This window comes from Morone saxatilis, unplaced genomic scaffold (assembly GCF_004916995.1).
Source record: "Morone saxatilis isolate NCDOM2014 unplaced genomic scaffold, NCSU_SB_2.0 Contig7, whole genome shotgun sequence".
NCBI classification, from domain to species: Eukaryota; Metazoa; Chordata; class Actinopteri; family Moronidae; genus Morone; species Morone saxatilis.
In genome coordinates, this window is record NW_023340246.1 from 20,463,988 (window position 1) to 20,483,312 (window position 19,325).

A 19,325-nucleotide genomic window follows, 5' to 3' on the forward strand; every position below is an offset into this window, starting at 1 on the left:
GTGTGTGAAGGTGAAATATTACAGCAAACTCGAGTGTCCGCGTCTCCTCATAGAGGAGGGAAAATCCTACAGCCGGCCGTACGCTGGACCTGGAGGACGGAGGGTTGGACAGATACAGACAAACAGATAGGGTTTGCAGATGAATATGATCAATCAGTGTCCTCTTCAGTGGATCTACAAGGGTCCAAGATTTCTGTTTCTATGCATACTAATGTTGAAGGATGTTAACATTTGTAGGAGGAGGAAAGAAATAAGATTGAATTTTTGGATGTTGAAGATCTTTATAGGACAACGTTGAGTGTCAAAGTTAATTCCTGATTCTCCAAACATACGTAAATAACTAAAAAAGCTAACTCAAGGTCCACTTACTTGCTTTTTACAGAGCATTTAACTCCATCTCACAGCCGAACTCATCTCCATGCTGCGTTACAGCACAGAACACTCTGAGGAAGACCGTGAAATGTGGCTGACAGCTCAACAAACGTAGACCTTGAGGTGAGACTTTCTTTTTGTTTTTTAGTCAAACAACGATTTCATTTGATTTCAAAACCCTGTAATCGTTGAGATTGAGCTGGCGCCAAATAAGATCCTGAGGGGAAAACTGCAAACCCCAAACACCTGTATCGGTCAAACCCCAGAAATGTCGGTGTAAATGTGAGAAAGAAAAATAAACCCAGAATCCAACAAGCCAGAAAAGATGCAACAAAGTGAGGATGAGCAGCAGAAGGAGAAGAAGAGGGGAGCTTATGTGTAAACGTCGTGGGGAGAAAGTGGAATTACTGGCAGGTAGAGAGCTGGTGTGGCTGCTCGTCCTGTGTCACACCAAAACTCAAGAGGAAGGGAAGCAGTCGGGGGTTCGGGGGACTGAGGGGGGGCAGAGCAGAGGTCTAAAAGTACTGTGGGGTTAAAAAAGAGGCTCGGGTTGTGCTGCGCCTTTCCTTTACTCCCACAGAGACAACCAGGTTTTTTATAAAAGCAAATGGTCCTCTGAAGATGATGCAGAAGTTCGGTGGCGGTGGCGGCACCAGCGTTGGCGCACGGAAACCGGTTTCTATTCAGATACTGAAGCGGTACAGCAGAAGGAAACAACGACGCGTGTGAAGTGAACGGAGCGTCTTTTAGCTCACTAAGTCAGCCTTGTAATCCTCAGACGACAGTTTTATATTTTTTCTCCTGGAGTTTGCCGCCCAGAGCTCCGGTCCAAAAAACATCATAACATCAGAGAGACGACGGGATCAGGTCTGTCACTGTTTCTCCTTCACGAACAACAACACAGCAGAGCGCAGCTGTAGCTACTAACAACAAAATCACTGACGATTAATGTGAGGACTGGTCAGACTGTCCCTCTGAATCAAAGAAATAAAAACCTGCTCAACGTAATGACATCTTCAGAGATTATTTCATCGCCTCTCTGACGATGTCACTACATTTGTTGGTGTCGTTCCGTTATCCGGCAGTAAATATGTTGGTTCAGGTCAGAGCTGAATGAAACTAAAGCAAAAAAAAACAAACAAAAACAAACTGGATTCTACAGCAAGAATTCAGCGCCGGCGAGCTTGAATTCTATTTTGATCCCATTAGAAATGAAAAGTGAAATCCGATCAAGAGGCATCTGTAACCACTGGTGACTCCAAATGGACAGCTGGAGGCTCAGGTATACAGGATCAGAGGTTCTCGCACTTGTTTTTAGGTGTCAGCGCGGGCGGGTCCGCTATTCCACTTCGTTGGGTCTGTCTGTTTTGTCCTTCTTGATGACGGGCAGAGGGTGAGCCTCGGTGTTAAAGACCCAGTGGTCGAACGGTAGGTGGTCGTCGTCAGAGAACAGCAGGTAGAGATACCTGAAGGAGACACAGGAGGGAAGAGTTTATTGAACGCACCCTGGAGAAGGAAGTGCATCAGCTAGCTTTTAAAAATAAATACAGAGGCTCAGATATTGTGATCAAGGGCTCTGTTTTCATGTTGGCACAACATGCAGCACGAGCAGCCCTCCGACAGTTTGGTATTTCCATGACCTTACGCTTCACTGTGCCTGTCTGCGTGCTTCCCGACCCAGCATGCACTGCATACAGTGACTGAAATAAGGCAGTGCGAAGACAGTTGTTGGATTCTGTTTGTGCCAGAAAAAGACATCAATCCTCAGTTTAACTTCTAATTTCAAAGTCACACTGCGAGGGGATTTGTTGATTCTGAAACAAGGGCAAACTGAGTACTCTGGAGCAGATTATGGAATAAGAGGTTGTTCCTCCTACAGACACGGTCGGACTCACGGTGGATACTGATGCAGCAGAACTAGAGTTACAGTCTTTTTTACTGCACACATTCTTCTTCCTTGTCAAAACCTGCCGCCTACATTACCCACAATGCAACTCCACCACGGAGAGGTCAGTCAGTGAGCTGTAATGCTAGTAGCAAATAATGTAGCCTCGAGCTGCTAGTCTCAGTGGTGTAGTAAAGCTCATTTCCAATCTATTTTTATATTATTTATATATTTTAAGTAACATCACTCGAGGCAATTTATCAGATTTTGCAACAGTAATTATAACAGTACCTCCAAAGACATATAAACGGACATTCATGTGTAATAAATGGTGGCGTTTACCTTCAAACATGTAAATAAATAAAATCCTAACTTTAATAAAACACTTTCCAACCAGTTTAGTTCAAATGTGCATTACAAATTCCCCCCAAAAATCTAATATTATTTCCTGGAATATCCATTTCTCCATTTGGTGAGTCATTGTTTTCACGCTCTTCTGTTTCAGAGCTGTGAGACCTTTAGTGAATCTGGCTCAGAGTATTTATTTATCACCAAACCCTCAGTAGGTGTTTTTCCATCAACCAGCACATATAATAACCAAAATAGCAGGTGTACCCGGAGACAGCTGTGATACTAATTTGCGCTGGTTGTTGCACTTGAACCATTAAACATGGCCCCATTACCACAAAAGACCTTTAGGGAAGTAAAAACACATCAACAAAAAGGGAAAAACAAAGACAACAAGGAAAATAACAAAATATTAGAAAGATGAACACTGTGAGTGGACTAAAGCTGTAACATCTGCTGTAGGTTCCAGTTATCTGTTCCCATTCAGCACAGACAGTTTACTGGTTCAATGAAATGTTTCAGCTCCCGTCTCCATTTCTTTATGAAGATGACTCGTTTTGGGATCTGCACTGTTTCCTGTTGAGTGTCTTAGATATTATTTTGAGTTGTGTTCAGCTTTTGTAATAATTAACAGCAGTCCTGTAAAAAAGAAAAAAAGAAACCAGATGTGAAACTGAGAGGGAAGGATGGGTGCGGATCGGCACTGACCACTTTATAAAACCAGAAGTGATGAAATTCTGCGGTTCAATGTCATCAGATCTTATGAAACAACTTCAATAACATTATAAAACAAAAGAGTGGTGTGAAAGAAAAGTAAATAAAGCGAGTTCTAAGACAGTTGCTGGTCCATCACCTCAGATTTCATCATGAAGAGCAAAAACAACAGGGATCAATAAAAAGAAAGCAAATGAGTTCTTTAATAAGAGTGTCTGTGAAAGAAAATCCCACCGAAGAAAAAAGGGAGGAGCTGGTTGTCCACGAAGCCCCCCCCCAGTCCTCCTCCGCCTGCCAGTGAACCACTAGAAAGCACTAGAAAGCAGTGAGTGATTGAAGGCAGGCAGCAGTGTGAAGTATGGCCGTGTCCTTGGCAGCAGTGGGAAGATGAATACTGGAAGTGGCTCTGCACGATGCCAAGATCTCCATGTAACATTAGGAGGATTAGACTTATGGGTTGGCTGCTAAATGGGATTGATATTTTCAGTGTCCAGTGAGGTCCATCTCTGATATCATGGATATGATGCGGCTTGACTGATGAGCTAATTATTGTGCTGCTGTCCAGGCTGGTGGTCAATTGCACTCATATTTTTCTTCTAGTCGCCCGTCGGGAGCTAATGAGATATTTTTTTTTCGTACTGCTACTCCTGGAAACATTTAAGCGTGCCTACGAAGGCATTAATATCGTGTTTGGACTGTTTCATGTTGGATGAATAGGATTTTACGACACTGATCAACAGAAAAAAAACGACTTTTATTGGTATTTTCACAAGCTGTTCTGCAAAAACAATCCAGACATCTTACTTTGAGTGTGTTTGTGTATGTGTGTTTGTGTATGTGTGTGTGTATGTGGTGTAATCAGGAGTAGAGGTGACGCTTGTTAAAATTTACTGCCTATAAAAAAGGCGCATTGGATGGCACCTCGCCCCCATCAGGCTCTGTTAGGCTAACCTTGACTTCCTGTCAACAGCTGTCTGGCGTGGGGGAAAAAAAAAAAAAAAAAAACGACAGAAAAAGAAGAAGTGGAGGGAGAGAGATGGGGGGGAGGTCATAAAGATTCGATGGGAAGTAAAGGAAACAGAGAGGACGATAAATCTGGAGGAAGAGTGGGAGAAAGAAGAGCACAGAGGCTGCTGAACTGGTTTCATGGATTAAAAACAAGAACTAGAAGAAGGACTCGTTTAATGAGAAACATATGTATTAACGTGTAATTAAACACAACCTCTGATGTTTAGAGCACAAGTGTAAGAAAAGGTCAGATGTGGTAACAAGAGGGTGTCGAAGGTTAGTTGACCAATTAGAGTTCCCAACCAGTTGTTACTATCCAAACACAAAAACCAATAAGAGCTCCTTGTCATACTCCTTTTATACCAACAACAATCATAATAGATAATATACTGGTAATATTAGTGGGTCGACTAATCAACAGCAGATCAATCTGCATTTACTCTGATAATTGATTCATTGTTTTTTAAAGGGAAAAAATGCACAATTTAAATCAAAAATTCACTGGTTACAGATTATTTTCTGGTTGCAAACATCTAAACTTTCTGTTTTTCTTAGTTTTCTTTAATATAAACTGAATTTTTTTGAGTTCTGGACCTTTGTTTGGAGACAACTGCTCTGGTAAACTAAGACAGACGTATTTCAGTACTTTCTGACAAACTGTTGAGTTATTAGTCTAGAAAATAACTGACAGACTAATCCATAATAACAACAATCTTAAAATGCAACCCTAACATTTAAAATCAAAAGTAGTGAATATTTAATCAAAATAGCATTTTCAGAAGAGTAAAAAATTCTGCCACTTGATGGTATTAAAATAAGGATTTTCTGTGTCTTCCCATTTTATAATAAATGGAATAACTTCCAGTAAATAACAGACAGAACCGGAAATAGACGACAAACAACTTGTGCAGCTGTCAGTCTGCCAGGGCTGGCTGCTCCAATACAATCTACATATAAGAAATACGGATAAAATAGCATGGGCAGACACACACACATAGAGAGTACACACACACACACACTCATTAAACTGTAGCTGGGATCACTCGTCATGATTTAAACAGACCGTCGTCCGTCCGCAGTTGGAGCGCCATCAGAGAGGAGAAGCCCCTATTAGCCACCACACATCACACTGTGTGGCTGACACCCTCACACATACATTAACACATACAAACTCAGACAGGCACACAAGGGCAGTTAAGTATAACTATCAAGTGACTATTAAGAGAAAGAAGCTGCCTGTGGTGTTTTTCACAGTTTCTCTCTTTTTCTTTCTATTCTTCTTGTAGAGCAACCTCTGAGTATATTAACCCTTTAACACCAACACTTTGGGATTGTCTGCATTAATTAAATTTACTATACTTTCTTATTAATTGTGGTTAATTTGAAATCTATCAATACATGGTCATATTTATGTAGCGTAGATCGTACCAGCAGTGGTTTATTTAGTATCCTGTGTGATCATTTTACAAATTAATAGATCAAATATACGTGGTTGCTGTGATAACTGGTATGTTATTGTTCTGTATTCACAGTGGTTTACTTCTACAACATTTATTTCTGATTATTTTCATATTATTACATGTCTCTGGAGAAATCATTCCATTGCGTTTAATCTAAAGTCTATTCAAGCTTAAAGCTACAATATGTGATTTGATATGTCCAGATAGCATTAGTTATTTTAGTTTTATCAACAGTACCTTTAAAGTGTTTTGAATCCTGCACAGGTAACATCAGCCTACAGCTTCTTTAACTCTTTAACTGACGTATATTTATGTCATTTAAATTACTGTCCTCTACAGTCGACACAAACGTGTTTCCTGTCACCCCCCATGTGCTCGTGGTTTGCATGTGCACCCTGAAGCATGGGGTGGTGGAAGTTGCCCCACTGCAATATTAAAAACCACTGTACAACACCACTCATGCTGAAAGATTTAGCAGGTCACCTTTCATAGACCTGCAGTATCAATATGGCACAACCCCTTAAAATGAAGCAGTGTCAGGGCGACCTGGTGGTCTCGGGTAGAGCCCCGGGCGGGACTTCTTTCTTAATCCTGCTCCCGCTGGATTTCTGACCATTTGTGCCTGCACATTAAAGATTTTTAGTCTTTTCCTATTTTGCGGGTGAAAAAAGGTTATTTTACTGGGGCAGTAACAACTGGGAAATGTTGCCAGCAAAGTGAAAACTGCCATGTGAAAACCATGTGATCCCAACATCCCCAGTTTGAGTCCAACCAGAGACCTTTGTTATACGTCGTCCCCCACTGCTCTCTCATTTCCTGTCAGATCTCAAATGTCAACTATCTGATAAAACAAATGCTCCAAATAGTCGAGAAGTTAAACAATAAATAAAATAAAGCAATATCTTACTGTTACCCCCAACTTTAAGTTTCATCTATCTTCTATTTTTTAAAGGATAAAAGAGGTAAAATGATCTAGTATCTGCAGCAGTTCTTTGCTATCCTGTTAACCATCTTACAACCCCCCAAAAGTACGTTGGAACAGCGTAATGGATCCTGACGGCAGGCTGGGAGCCACTGATTAAGAGTTAATCTTCAAAAGTCCTCATTTTGACCCAAAATATGAAGTATGTTATGATTAATATACTGTTGTTAAGTGGCAGCATGTGTCTGACAGAGCTACAGCGTCTACTGCAGACACCGACCTCTCTGGTCATGGTGTTGAATGTCTGAGTGAATTATTCTTCATTTTGTTTATCAATCTTTATCTCATTTTTCAGCTTAATGTTGTATCCACCTTGAGTAAGAAGGCTGAAACTTAAAGCTGCAGCAGCCTGTGTGTGTGAGACAGAGTGAGGGAACCTTGCCAGTGACCTCAGCCACTCTCTAGAGCTTATTCTGAATGAATGACAACATCAAACTTTGTGTGTGTGTGTGTGTGTGTGTGTGTGTCTGTCAGTTTGGGGATTCAGGGGCCTTGTCCCTCCCATAAAGTGTGATGACAGCACAATCATAAGAGGACAGAAGTGAAGGGTGTGCGTATAGAGACGTTTGTGTGTCTTACTTGAGTGTCTCGGCCAAGTAGAAGCTCTGCTGCACATCGTCGTGGCTGGGACTCGAAGCGTAGACGTCTCGGACGCCGCTGTAGCCTCCTTCTACTTTACAATACTGCTCCAAGGCCTGAATGGGGGGGGGGGGCGGTGATAGACAGGCAAACAGAAACAAGGGCAGACATCAGTGACTGCAACATCAATAAAGCTCTACTTAAACGTACTGCAAGGAGTGTTCAGCTGGTTGTGAAGAGATGCCTCTATATGACCCACAGACACAAACAAGACCCTCAGTGCGAAGACAATTAAACAATGCACTACTGCTTGTGTCCACAGGGGCTGCCAGAATCAACACAAAATATCATTGAAATAAGGTTTCCTTCCATGTGCAGTAAGAACACAAATGAGAACATTTCTGTCCAAATTGCACATTTCGTTCTAAATACAATATGACAAACCGCAATTTAAGTTTCAGTTTAACAAATGTTTTACCTGAACAGCCTCCCAGCCCCACTCCCTGTATTTGGGGTCGTGGGTGAACCTCCACATGTACATGTATGTCTCTATGACCTCGGGACGGAGGATGAAGTATTTCTCATTCTGGCGAGTGGCGATGGCTTCGACCCCGCCATCGAAACGAAAGCCCTCCGGACCCAGCTTCGTAGCTAAAGGAGAGAAGCATTTTGAATATAACCTTAAAGAATATGTCTCTCTATATCTATATATTTATGTAATGTTACACTGAATTATATGGGCGCAGTGCAGAATAATGCTACAAACTTCAGGTAAAATATGTTACTCAGCTGCTAGCGGTAATGTTTCTGCAGACCTGTCTTTAAAACATGATGACTCATAATAAAACTTTCCGATTGAAGATAACAATAAGACCCATTTTCTTTGAATAAATGCTAATTCCTGCTGAAAAGGATGACAAGTACAAGGACAGCATTATACAACCTAAACCTTTCGTATATAAGCAATAAGTTCCCTGTATTTATTTCATGCAGTAACTGTGGATCTGGTTATTAAACTAAGACTCTTTTACGTACGGCTAAAACTTTTCTTAGAACAAACTAAAGTTTTTTCTTCACTGAGACTAAAACAAACAGACAACAATGAGCTGAAACCCAAACAGGACTTGTTTTGTCCTCTTTGTGTGCATGTTTACCGGTTCTGGCGTAAGACTCGTGACAGGTCCGGGCGATCTCGGCGGCCAGCTCCATCTGGTGGCCCGTCTTGTCGCTGGGCGCCCCATCAGCCCCCAGAGCGATCATGCCCCCTGCGAAACAGGTCAGGTGACCCATCTTATGCTCCAGGAGTCCCCCCTTCCACTCCGCTATGTAGGTAAACCCACCGCTAGACTTCCTGATCAGGTTGGTTTCTATTGCCTGGAAGACAAAAATAAAGAAGGTTTTTAGGTCTGATTGAAGTGATGATGCAAACATGGAAAGAAAAAACGTCTTTGGTCCAATAATCTGTAATTATCCTCTTCCAGAACATCTGAGAGTGCAGATTTTAAATATGACTTTATTCTTCCATGTAGAATTATTTCTATTGCAACATATTGAGTTATTTTAATTTGCATCATATAAAAGAGCTGCAACTGGATCAGTTTTTCCATTTTAAAGACAGCTGGTTAAAAGATTGTCGCTTTAAAAACATAGTCTTATAAACTTATTTTACCTCTTAACCAGACTACCACTTGCTTCACATACAGTAGTTTATACCTGCCACGACCCCAGGACCTTGATATTTTTCAACCTGTAACGTCAGATACACTGTGACCTGTTCACACTGGAATCTGATATGGACCAAATTCAAATAATAATGTGAACAGCCAAACAAAAAAAATCAGATCTGAGCAATAAATCAGTCTTTTATCAAGGCTCGCAGTGTGAATGTAGCCTCAAAGAGCTTGTTTTTCACACTGACAGGCTCAGATGGTTATTGTAAGTGTCTGATAACATTATGGAAAGGATCCCCACTGAGAAAGACCTTTTTGTCGAAAAAGTAACCAGAAACATTTGTTATATTGCTCTGTTAAAAGTAATTTTACTTTGCAGAACACGGAAGTTACTGGCCTCTGCTTTTTAATGTCTGTTTCTGATTGAACAAAAAGGATCTCACTCTTTAACAAAAACGTCCGTCTCTGTAGGGCTCCTTTCCATACCATTGTTGACACTTTTAATAACAATCGGAGCCTGTCAGGGGCAAGAATGTGCACGTTTAGTGTCTGCACGCTGACATACGCATATGACCGGAAGGATTGCAGGCAGTTTTGTGGATGCTGGCTGCAGTGCTCTCACTCAATGCTGGACCAATTTCAAAAATTGCCCATCAGTCACTAAAACATGGGAAAATAGGGACCAGGTTTAAAAATACCCAAGTATCCATTTAACAGCACTCGGTTTGTGGGGCTCAAAGCAACAAAAATATGTATTTTTTTCAAGCTGAGCAGCAAGTTACACATTTCTTGTTGTTTGACAATTCTAATTTTCTGCTGTCTATCTAACTTCTGTTTGTATCCGCAAACAATTAAACGCTTTAGTGCCTGGGGGACAGAATATGTGTGCTTGTGACAGAGTAAAATATTAATTGTTCCATCCATAAAGAGAAGACTGAAGACTGCACATATAAATAGGTAGAGCACAGACAGTAGAAAACCCAGATCTCAGTGACACAGCTCACAACACAGTCCGTGCATTATTAGGGAAATCAAACCATGACTGCTTCAAAGAGACTGGATGGACAACATTCAATGTAAGAGAAACAATTTTGATGTAATTTGGGTGTCCTGATCCTTTCACCCTGTTTCTGCTCTTTCTTATCCAGCCTCTTCTTGGTAAATAAACCAAGAACGCCTGTAATCCTTGAAGATTGGGAGGGATTATGGGTAAACTATCCCTGCATGGTTTATTCTGTATTTTAGTCGTCATGTAATATATATTTGCTCCCCAGTGTGTTACAGAGAAACAATCGGAGAATCAGCTTTCTCCAGCTCCAGAGACCCATCGCTTGTCACAATTTACGCTGACAACATGTTTAAACATTGAAAAGCTGTCAGCATATTTGTGTGTCGTCTATATATTCACTTTAGGAGGCTGTCTGTTCCCCGTCTTTGCCTTCTTATACAAAAGTGGGTTTAGCTCCTTCTGTGCTATAATCTTCCCATCTGTTCAAACTCACTATATGGCTCTTGAGGATTAAAGGGGAAACATTAAATATTGGAAAATGTTGGCCCAACAATGAACGATAGGGAACACTTCAAAACAAAATTGCCACTTTAAGCAAAATAAAAATCTACATGAGCCCAAAAAAACTTAATTTCTGATCTCAGTTGCATCAGAAGATATTCATGGTAATAATAATGTTCATCATTTAAATTATTCCTTTTATTTTCTCATGAGCAACACTTGCAAGCTTCAAGGTTATTTGGGTGACTGGATTCCTATAATACGCCCCCTGCTGGGACTGATACAACAGCAGGAGCACTTTTCAGTATCTAAAGCTGACCTCATGTTTGCTGTCCACTATTATCAAACGGCCATTTATGATTCAGAGGGATAGAAAACCCTGTGGAGGAAATCCATGCAGCTCACCATGTGTCAACAGCTAGTTCAAACCCTCATTTTCTCCATTCAGCTTCCAATTAGAGGACACTGGCTGCATATTATACATTCACAGTTGTCTAGTGGTTATTCTTGTAGTGTTAAAGTTTCCACATATGGATACAAACGCAATGTTATGTTTCATTCAGGGCTGTACAGCCATTCGAAAAACCACAATTGTCAATGGTAAAAGTGCAGCAGATTGGAAATTACAACCCACAGAGATCAGTTCTGTAACATGGTGTGATGGCTGGGACAGAAAGAGTGCTTAACACCAGTCACAGATGATGCTTTTAGGGACCTGCAGATAGGTGACAAATGATGGCTTCGGTTTCAGTTGTACAATTGCAGCTGTCAGAGGAATAACCCACAGACAGATAAGGGTTTTCTAAAGTGTCAATCGACACTAAAGGAAAACTTATTAAACACAGAAAACAGTTTGTCAGACACACTGTGAGGAAGCTTTCCCTCTTTAAGCTAAACATTAATATGGTAGAAAAGTTGAAGGTGTAAGCGTTAATACTGACTGACTTTCTAATATACAGCATTCAAAGAGCTGACATCCTTAATGTAGAGGAGGAAATGAAGTCATTAATCTCACAAGAAATAAGAAAAATAACTTGAGTAATAGGAGAACTTTTAAAATGAATTATAGTTAATGTAATATACACTGATATAGTGAGCTCCTTATTTTAGAGAAGAGGGTACTGTCACTAATCTAATGAAAGCATGAGAAAAATAACTTCAGAAACAACTTAGTTAATACTCTTACTCCAGTGGTATATAATGAACTTTTTGGCTAATCATCATTTCAACAGCTGGTCTTCATTTATGGCAGCATAAACGTTTTTAATTAAGCACTTCCAAACATGTAACACTCAATATAAGACTAAAATCTTTTTTTAACGCATTGTTAGGTGACTCAGCTGTACATTTTGGAGATTTTTTTCACATCAGACTTCACATGCTACAGCTGTAAATACAAATTATGGATCAGTTGTACAAGAATCAGATTTGGACCACTCTCTCAACACAAAATCTAAAATTTACTTCCAAATCAAGATGTAGATCACAAAATCAGTGATACAGACCCTGGTGAGGTTAATGTTTTAACAGCAAAATTATATATATATAAAATTACAGTATAAACCTACAATAGTTACTGCAGTGGTAATTGTAAATTTTGTGGTAATTGTAAATGTGAATTCTAGGGCTGCAGCAATTTTTCAATTAATTGATTGAATCACTTTGTAATTAAAATATCAGTATTATAATATTTTGCTATCACATAAAACAGAAAAGGGCAACCAATTCTCACAAATTAGACGCTGAAACCAGAGAACATTTGACATTTTTGATTAATCGATTCTCAAAAGAGTTGCCTATTATTTTTCTGTCGATCAACTAATCGATCAATCGACTACCTCTGCCTTTACTGAAGAGAGTTCTAGCGTGCGTGTGGATGTCAGCAGTGTGAGTTACCTGCAGGGCGTCATAGTACATCTTCTTGCCTTCCTCATCAGTCCTGTCAGACATCAGCCAGGCCTTCAGCAGGTACTCATAGAAACTGTCACCTAGGCCACCCACAGTCACGTGATCTGCAACACACAGATAAACGATTATAACGAACGTTATAAAACGATTATAACACACACACTCACACACACAGTCGCAGGCTTCCTACATGTACGCTGGTTTATATTACAACTGTTGGACCATCCATAGATCACCCTCACAGGACGCAGGACTAGATGTATGCGTTTAATACAGAGAGAGCACACCTGCCTGGTATACTACAGTATTATGTGCGAGTGTCTGAGGGGTGAGCCTGCAGCCAGCAGAACGAGCTGTACTTTCTGTATTTGCCCTGCTGATTGTCAGTGAAGGCTCATCCATACGCATGTGTCATTAACAGAGTCCAGCCCTGTTTGTGGAGCGCAGAGATTAAATGTCAGCTGTGATCATCTTGAAGTGAAAAGAGAGGAGGCTGGCGGTGAAGATGGTTTGGTGTTGAGGCGATAAGAGTGCCCGGCCTCTAGGAGAATATTAAACTAGAAGCACGAAGCACCCACACCATCGAGAGGAGACTTTAAAATACATGATCAGCGATCTATCAAACAGAACTGTCTGATTGTAAAAGCAATAGAAATTGATTACAAATTCAAGTACAAACACATGAAATATATAATTAGGAGCAGAGAAAGGGTGGAAACTATGACTCAACATTTCTTATCCACACATGGTGACATAACAGCTGTTTGGGTAAAACATAAATCTACCAAACATAGATTTATGTATATGAAAGACACAGGGTAAGCATGTCTTTGAGGCTGTGGCAGAGAGATCTTTTTTAGACAACATTAGGCTGCAAACATCCTTAGGTCATAATTTATTCAACACATCCCATCACTATTGCATAATTTCTTTTTAGATGAAAACTCCTCTCTGACTAAGACAAGCATAAAAGCATTTTTTGTGAGTGAGATTTTTTTCTGTTCAAACTTGCTGTTTTTATTCAGGATTCCTAATTGAATATGTCACAATTTGCATAAAATACTTGGATGAAAACACAGTTACTGGCTCTGGTTAAGAGTGTCAGCTAAATGCCAACAATTATAACTGAGGATGTACTTTTAGTAGTTTTATTCATCCGAAAATAAAAGTAAGTAGAGCAGAAGTGCAGGTCCATATTTAACCATCACAGACGCGAACAGCCCTCCAAATCAAGGGCTAGGTATCAAAAACAAAACCAGACAGAACCTCTAATAAACTAAATAATAAAACTGGATCAAAGGATTTCGAATTTAATACCACAAATGTATTGTGTACATCAAAAGAAATACGCCCTGATCTAATGCAGAACAGTAACTGACTTGAACAGACATGATACCTTTACAAGGTAAAATGGGTACTACAGCAATTAAGCATGAAGACTAATTAAGTTTAATTCATTTCTAAACTGAAGAGCTCACGAGTGGCAGCAGGGGAAAGAAATCTCAACAGAGAACAACTTTAGAGACACTACTTCTTTTCTGGTGATTTTAATTTCCCTTTCCACCTCAGCATTTGTCCTTTCCCACTGATTCAAACACCACAGGCTCACAACAATAAATGACAAAGAACATGATGTTTCTGTCCTATTTTGTATGCAAAATACTGTTTCTAACAAAGTCAGTTTTTAATCCATTATTGGTCTAATTTCTCTAATCTCTGCAGTTCTTGGTTGGTGGCTTGAAAGAAAACACAGCAAGCTAAAGGGTCATTTTTCTCATGTCCCTAATGACTTCCATTTGACAGTTGATTAGAAAAATACTGTTTCTGTTGAACTAGCTGGTTGCTGTTAGCTTGCCAGGACAACACTCTCACTCGCTTGAAAATATTGATACCACTCTTATATCTGACCATTATATATGACTGGACTGACACTGGCCAGCTTAGCTTAGCATAAAGACTGAAAAAAAGCACATCTAAAACTTGCTAATATCTTGTTTATTTAAAGGTCCAGTGTGAAGGATTAAGTGGCATCTAGCGGCGTATTTGCTGATTGCAATGCTCTCGCACTGCCTTCTTGTTTTAAGTTTGTAGGAGAAACTACAGTGGCTGCAAAACTGAGCCAGGTTTGTCTGTCCTGGCTACTGTAGAAACATGGCGGTTCGACATGGCGGACCTGCTCCTCTTTAAAAAACAGCTCAATCTAAAGTAAACACAAACACAATTATTCTTTATTTGAGGGGTTATTTTATTTTATTATTTTATCTCTGGGCAGCAGTGACATAAGCAAACTGTCTCTTAGCTCTAGAGACTGGAGACAAAAAAGTGGTGTCAATCTTCTCATCTAACCCTCTGCAAGAAAGCAAATAAGCGCATTTCCCTAAAAAGGTTGAACTATTCCTTTAAGAACTTAAATTTGATATAGTAGCTATGTCGTGGCTTGTCACTGCGAGTTTGTTCTGAAGTCTAATTTCTGTTCTCTAGTGGTCAGAAATCACTTAAAGCAGCTTTAAGAATGGGTTGAAAATGGATTTTGATATCTACCTTCTCCTGCCACTTGCCAGTGTCAGTTTCATTGTATCTACTCAGCTACTACTCTGACATATGACAAGTGGAATTAGAAGAGGGTTTTACTGCTAGATTCCTCTCCCAAACTACACCTTACATCACATCTCTGTTATATATATGGTATATCTCTTTCTATAACCAGATATGCTCTCCCTTTTCCTTGAACACCTCCATTATCTCCCCTTCCTCAAAGTCTTACCTCTCTATCATTATCATCATCATCATCATCATTACCTGTTCAGCTGCACGGTTTGAAGAGTCTGATAATGGTTCAAAAGTATACACCCTGTTACCACAACCTATCAGAAACACGGACACATGAACGGACACTTGTGCACACACTGATGTTAAAGATAGGAATTGGGGGTCGAGGGAGTGTAAAAATACTGACAGTGACAAATAGTGGTAAATAGCGGGTTGCAGTGATGTAAAGAGAGTCAACAAGGTTAAAATGGAAAGAGTGATGATACGGTCTAAGAACAGTTGACACGACACTAAAGGCAACACTGGAACAAAGTCAAATAATACAATCTTGTTTTGCATAGATTGTATAACTGTTGGGTCAGTCTGTCATTGTACATTACACCATTATCAGGAGGAGGTCTAAGGAGAAACATTTATTATTGTAAATAAAGCTAAAATTGTAGCTTTAATTTATCATCAGCCTTCATTGGCAGAGACTTCCAAAAACAATAATACCTTATTTATGTGGCTGTTGTCATACAATTTAATCTGCTTTTCAAGTAATGAATTTAATAGAAATTGTAATGAAGAATAATGAAAGAGAAATAAAACTGAGTAAGATGGAAGGAGAGGGATAAGACAAAAACTGAATCAGTTAAAGGAAATAATCTGAACAATTTAACATTAAATATGACAAAATGCTGACATTTTTTATAATTTATCTTAATTTGTGTAATGTAAGTAAAGTGTAAAAAATAGTTTTATGTTCCTCATAATAAAGTGTTGTGTTATGGATGATGTATTAAAATTGCTTGTTTTTTCTGACTAACAATCCAAAATCAAAAGAGATTTAATTTATTGTGATATTAGATGAACAAACAACCTAATATTCACATTTAAGAAGCTAGAGACAGTTCATTTTAGTAAAGATTAGGGATAAATTGATCATCAGAATAGTTACTGATTGTATGGATCGACTAATCAATTCATCGATTTATTATTCAAGTTCTACTCACCATAGAAGGTTTTGGTTCTGGATGACAGTATAGTTAACAGAAAGAAGTCAGTGAATTTGAGAGCTGTGTTAGAAGCTCAAGGAATTATAAGAGATCATTTATGTACAATAATTGGGGGCAAATGGACAAATTCTGAATTTGAGTGGGAGCCAGTGAAGTGATTGTTATATCAGAAGGATATGTGCATTCCTGGTTTTAGTCAGTACAAATTACAGGTGTAGAATAGTTTTCTTTGATAGGTCATCATAAAGTGCATTGCAGCAATCTAGACAAGTTATAATTTGCATGCATTAGTGTTTCAGTGTCATCTTGGGAAAGAAAAGGTCTGACCTTGGTGACAGTCTTCAAGTGATAAATGCAAATTATATTAATGTTTCTGATATCAGCCTCAAAGTCCAGGTTACTATTAACTCACAGATTTCAGACGGTGATTTCCATTTCAGTTTCACTGTATTTAGATGTGAAATTACCAACTCTCTCTATCTCGGTTTTATCTCTATTTTCTGTAGGAAATTATGAGCCTTGTATTTGTGCGCATAAAACTCGTAAGTTCATTTGGCCAGATGATGTTTGTAACAGTGAGAGTTAATATTAAACATACAAATGGTTGTTCCAAGCAGAAGCAAAACTGCCAAGAAAATAATAAGCCCTAGGGTTGAGCCTTGAGGTACACCACAAGAGAGCCAGAGAAGACCAACCAAGTTTTACTGCCAGTTAATACTCCATTAAAAGCATCTCTAAGGAGTATCCTACAAAACCGGACAACATAAATCCGCTTTGATGTGAGTGCTGACTCAGAAACTGTAATATCTAGTTCTTAGAAAAAAATTGTACAATGGATGATGGTCTTATTGGTGAGCTAATGTCAAGTAGTATCTGTCAAGTAGATTATGTCATTTGTGACATAATCTGACCACTGACCTACTACAGTGTTCACCAAATCTGACTTGCATGTGTCTAGTAGAAGCTAATTTTACGCATGATAAAATCAGTTTATAGCTAAGCTTATATGGCAGCATGGACACAGGAGGACAAATACTGGTTGTCACAGCTGATTCATGAGCTGAAGGGAAGAGTTCCCAACTCAGGAATTGCCATGACACTCAAGTACAAAACAAGTGGGAAATGCAAGAGATGGGCAAGACAAAAAAAAATCAGTTGGGAGGACATAGAGGGGGGAGGAGAACTTACGTTGGCCCCACTGGCCACTGTTGGGGTTCAGGTAGTTGGGGTAGAGCCCTTGGGGTTTGTCCAGGCGATTTAGTACTTTCCGGATGTTCATTACCTAACAATCAAAAAAATACAACACAAATGCATCAAGTAAAGATCACTTTAGGCACCACATTGTGCAGTGCATTGGAAATACAGAATATAAAGTGATTATATGCAACACTCTGTAAAGACAGAAACTGTTAGAAATGTGACATAATCGATATCCGTCTGGGGCAAATGAGGTAAAGGGGGGAAGAGCGGTGTGCACTGCAGTTTTCATTGCTTCCTTAGACAGTTCCCTGACATTACAGACACTTCTAAAGTGCAAGAGTGTAAGTGGAAATCATGCAGCCATTAAGTGTGGAAAAAGTAATTTTATCTATTCTCATGCGCATCTGTTACCTTCTGTGCAAACTCCGGATTTCCTGAGAGTTTGCTGAGGTGCATGAACTCTAAATGCAGGGTGCCATACTCTGCCAGGATGCTGCTGCCACCGGATGCCCATGGCCAGTTTCGACCAATACCACTGGACCAAGACAAGAAAAGAGAAGGAGAAAGAGGTTTAAAAAACAGAACAGCAACAAGACACACTGAACCACAGCTGGTGTGTAGAAGAGACAAGTTGAGCCACCTCAACTTGTTTTTACTTGTATATAATTTAGATTAATTCCTACCAATACCCATAAGTGCTTTGTGGACAAAAACACTAGAATAGAGCATGAGTCATGTAAGAAAAGCCATTTATAACCACGCAGCAAAACTTGTTCATCTTGATACTAAACTGACAGCTTAAAAGTGGCGATAAATCTTCAAAAAGCCAGCTTAAGACTCTCAGTGACTCAGCAGTAATACTTCACATCGTAACGACAACTAATATGTTCCTGTAATTTGCGGGTTATTTTAGAAATCCATTAATATTCGTCATCTTTTGCTTCAGCGACATTCACAAATAGATTCTTAAAATGGATGCCGACTGAGTTACATTAATGACATTAAAACCTAACTTTACAGTCCATCTGTCATATTTATGGGTGCGTTCGTGTTTTTTTCTTTTTTTTTTTTCTTCACACACTTGACTTTGCCAGCACAGCTTATCCTTGCCGGTGTCCATCTGTCAGTCAATCAGAACTTGCTGGACCCCACCCTCTCCCCTGATGTTGCCCAGAGTGACGATTAGGTTGCATCGACTCTTGGGCCATATGTGAGAGTTACTAAACCTGGCATGCTTGACAAGGACAGACGACCTAGTGACAGAGTGTGTATGTGTGTGTGCTGGATCATTAGAGCAACTGACGGATCACTTCCAGGCTAAAGACTGATGACTCTGGTGGCAATGCTTCAAGTAACTACTCGTGAATACATATTAACAATTCACTGCACTGTGAAAACACACCAGGATGTCTGCGCTACAACAACGACATGCGGATACGTGGACATGAGCTGCGCACACACAAACACACATGGGAGACGTCCAACAAATGAGAAAAGGGAGGAGGGGAAGGAGTGTGAATTGGGAGAAGTGCCATACACACACACATTTCTTCGAAGAGGTGGATGAACATACTAATTATCCCCCCTTCAGCTCATCATGCTGCACAAGCCATAATTTGTTTCCCATTACACCATGGATTTAATCAAGTCAACCAAACACAGAAAGGACCACAGCAGCACACGGCAGCGGGAAGAGAGACATGGATCAGGGTCAGAGAACGTAACTGGTGAGGAAGCTGATGGGAGATGGGAGCTGTATGTGGCTTTAGACTGATGCAGATGTTAAAATAGGATATTACAGATCACCTGCACAAAGGTTTAATGTAAGCATGTTTTAGAGCTCGAGAAGAACATTATTCCTTTATCTCCACAACACTCTCACTGCCGCCTCCACATCCCCTCAATTCAATTCAATTTTATTT

The 19,325-nt window shown here is 39.7% G+C and overlaps 1 protein-coding gene across 1 annotated transcript in view; it reads right to left on the reverse strand.

Moving 5' to 3' along the window:
- man1a1 (mannosidase, alpha, class 1A, member 1) overlaps positions 1 to 19,325 on the reverse strand; it is a gene marked incomplete at its 3' end in the record, with an annotated part of 72,441 nt that continues 53,116 nt past the window's right edge. Inside the window, 7 exon segments of the mRNA XM_035679190.1 lie at positions 1 to 1,838; positions 7,349 to 7,464; positions 7,827 to 7,999; positions 8,503 to 8,722; positions 12,425 to 12,540; positions 17,392 to 17,485; positions 17,815 to 17,938. Coding sequence (XP_035535083.1) covers positions 1,712 to 1,838; positions 7,349 to 7,464; positions 7,827 to 7,999; positions 8,503 to 8,722; positions 12,425 to 12,540; positions 17,392 to 17,485; positions 17,815 to 17,938 — 970 coding nt within the window.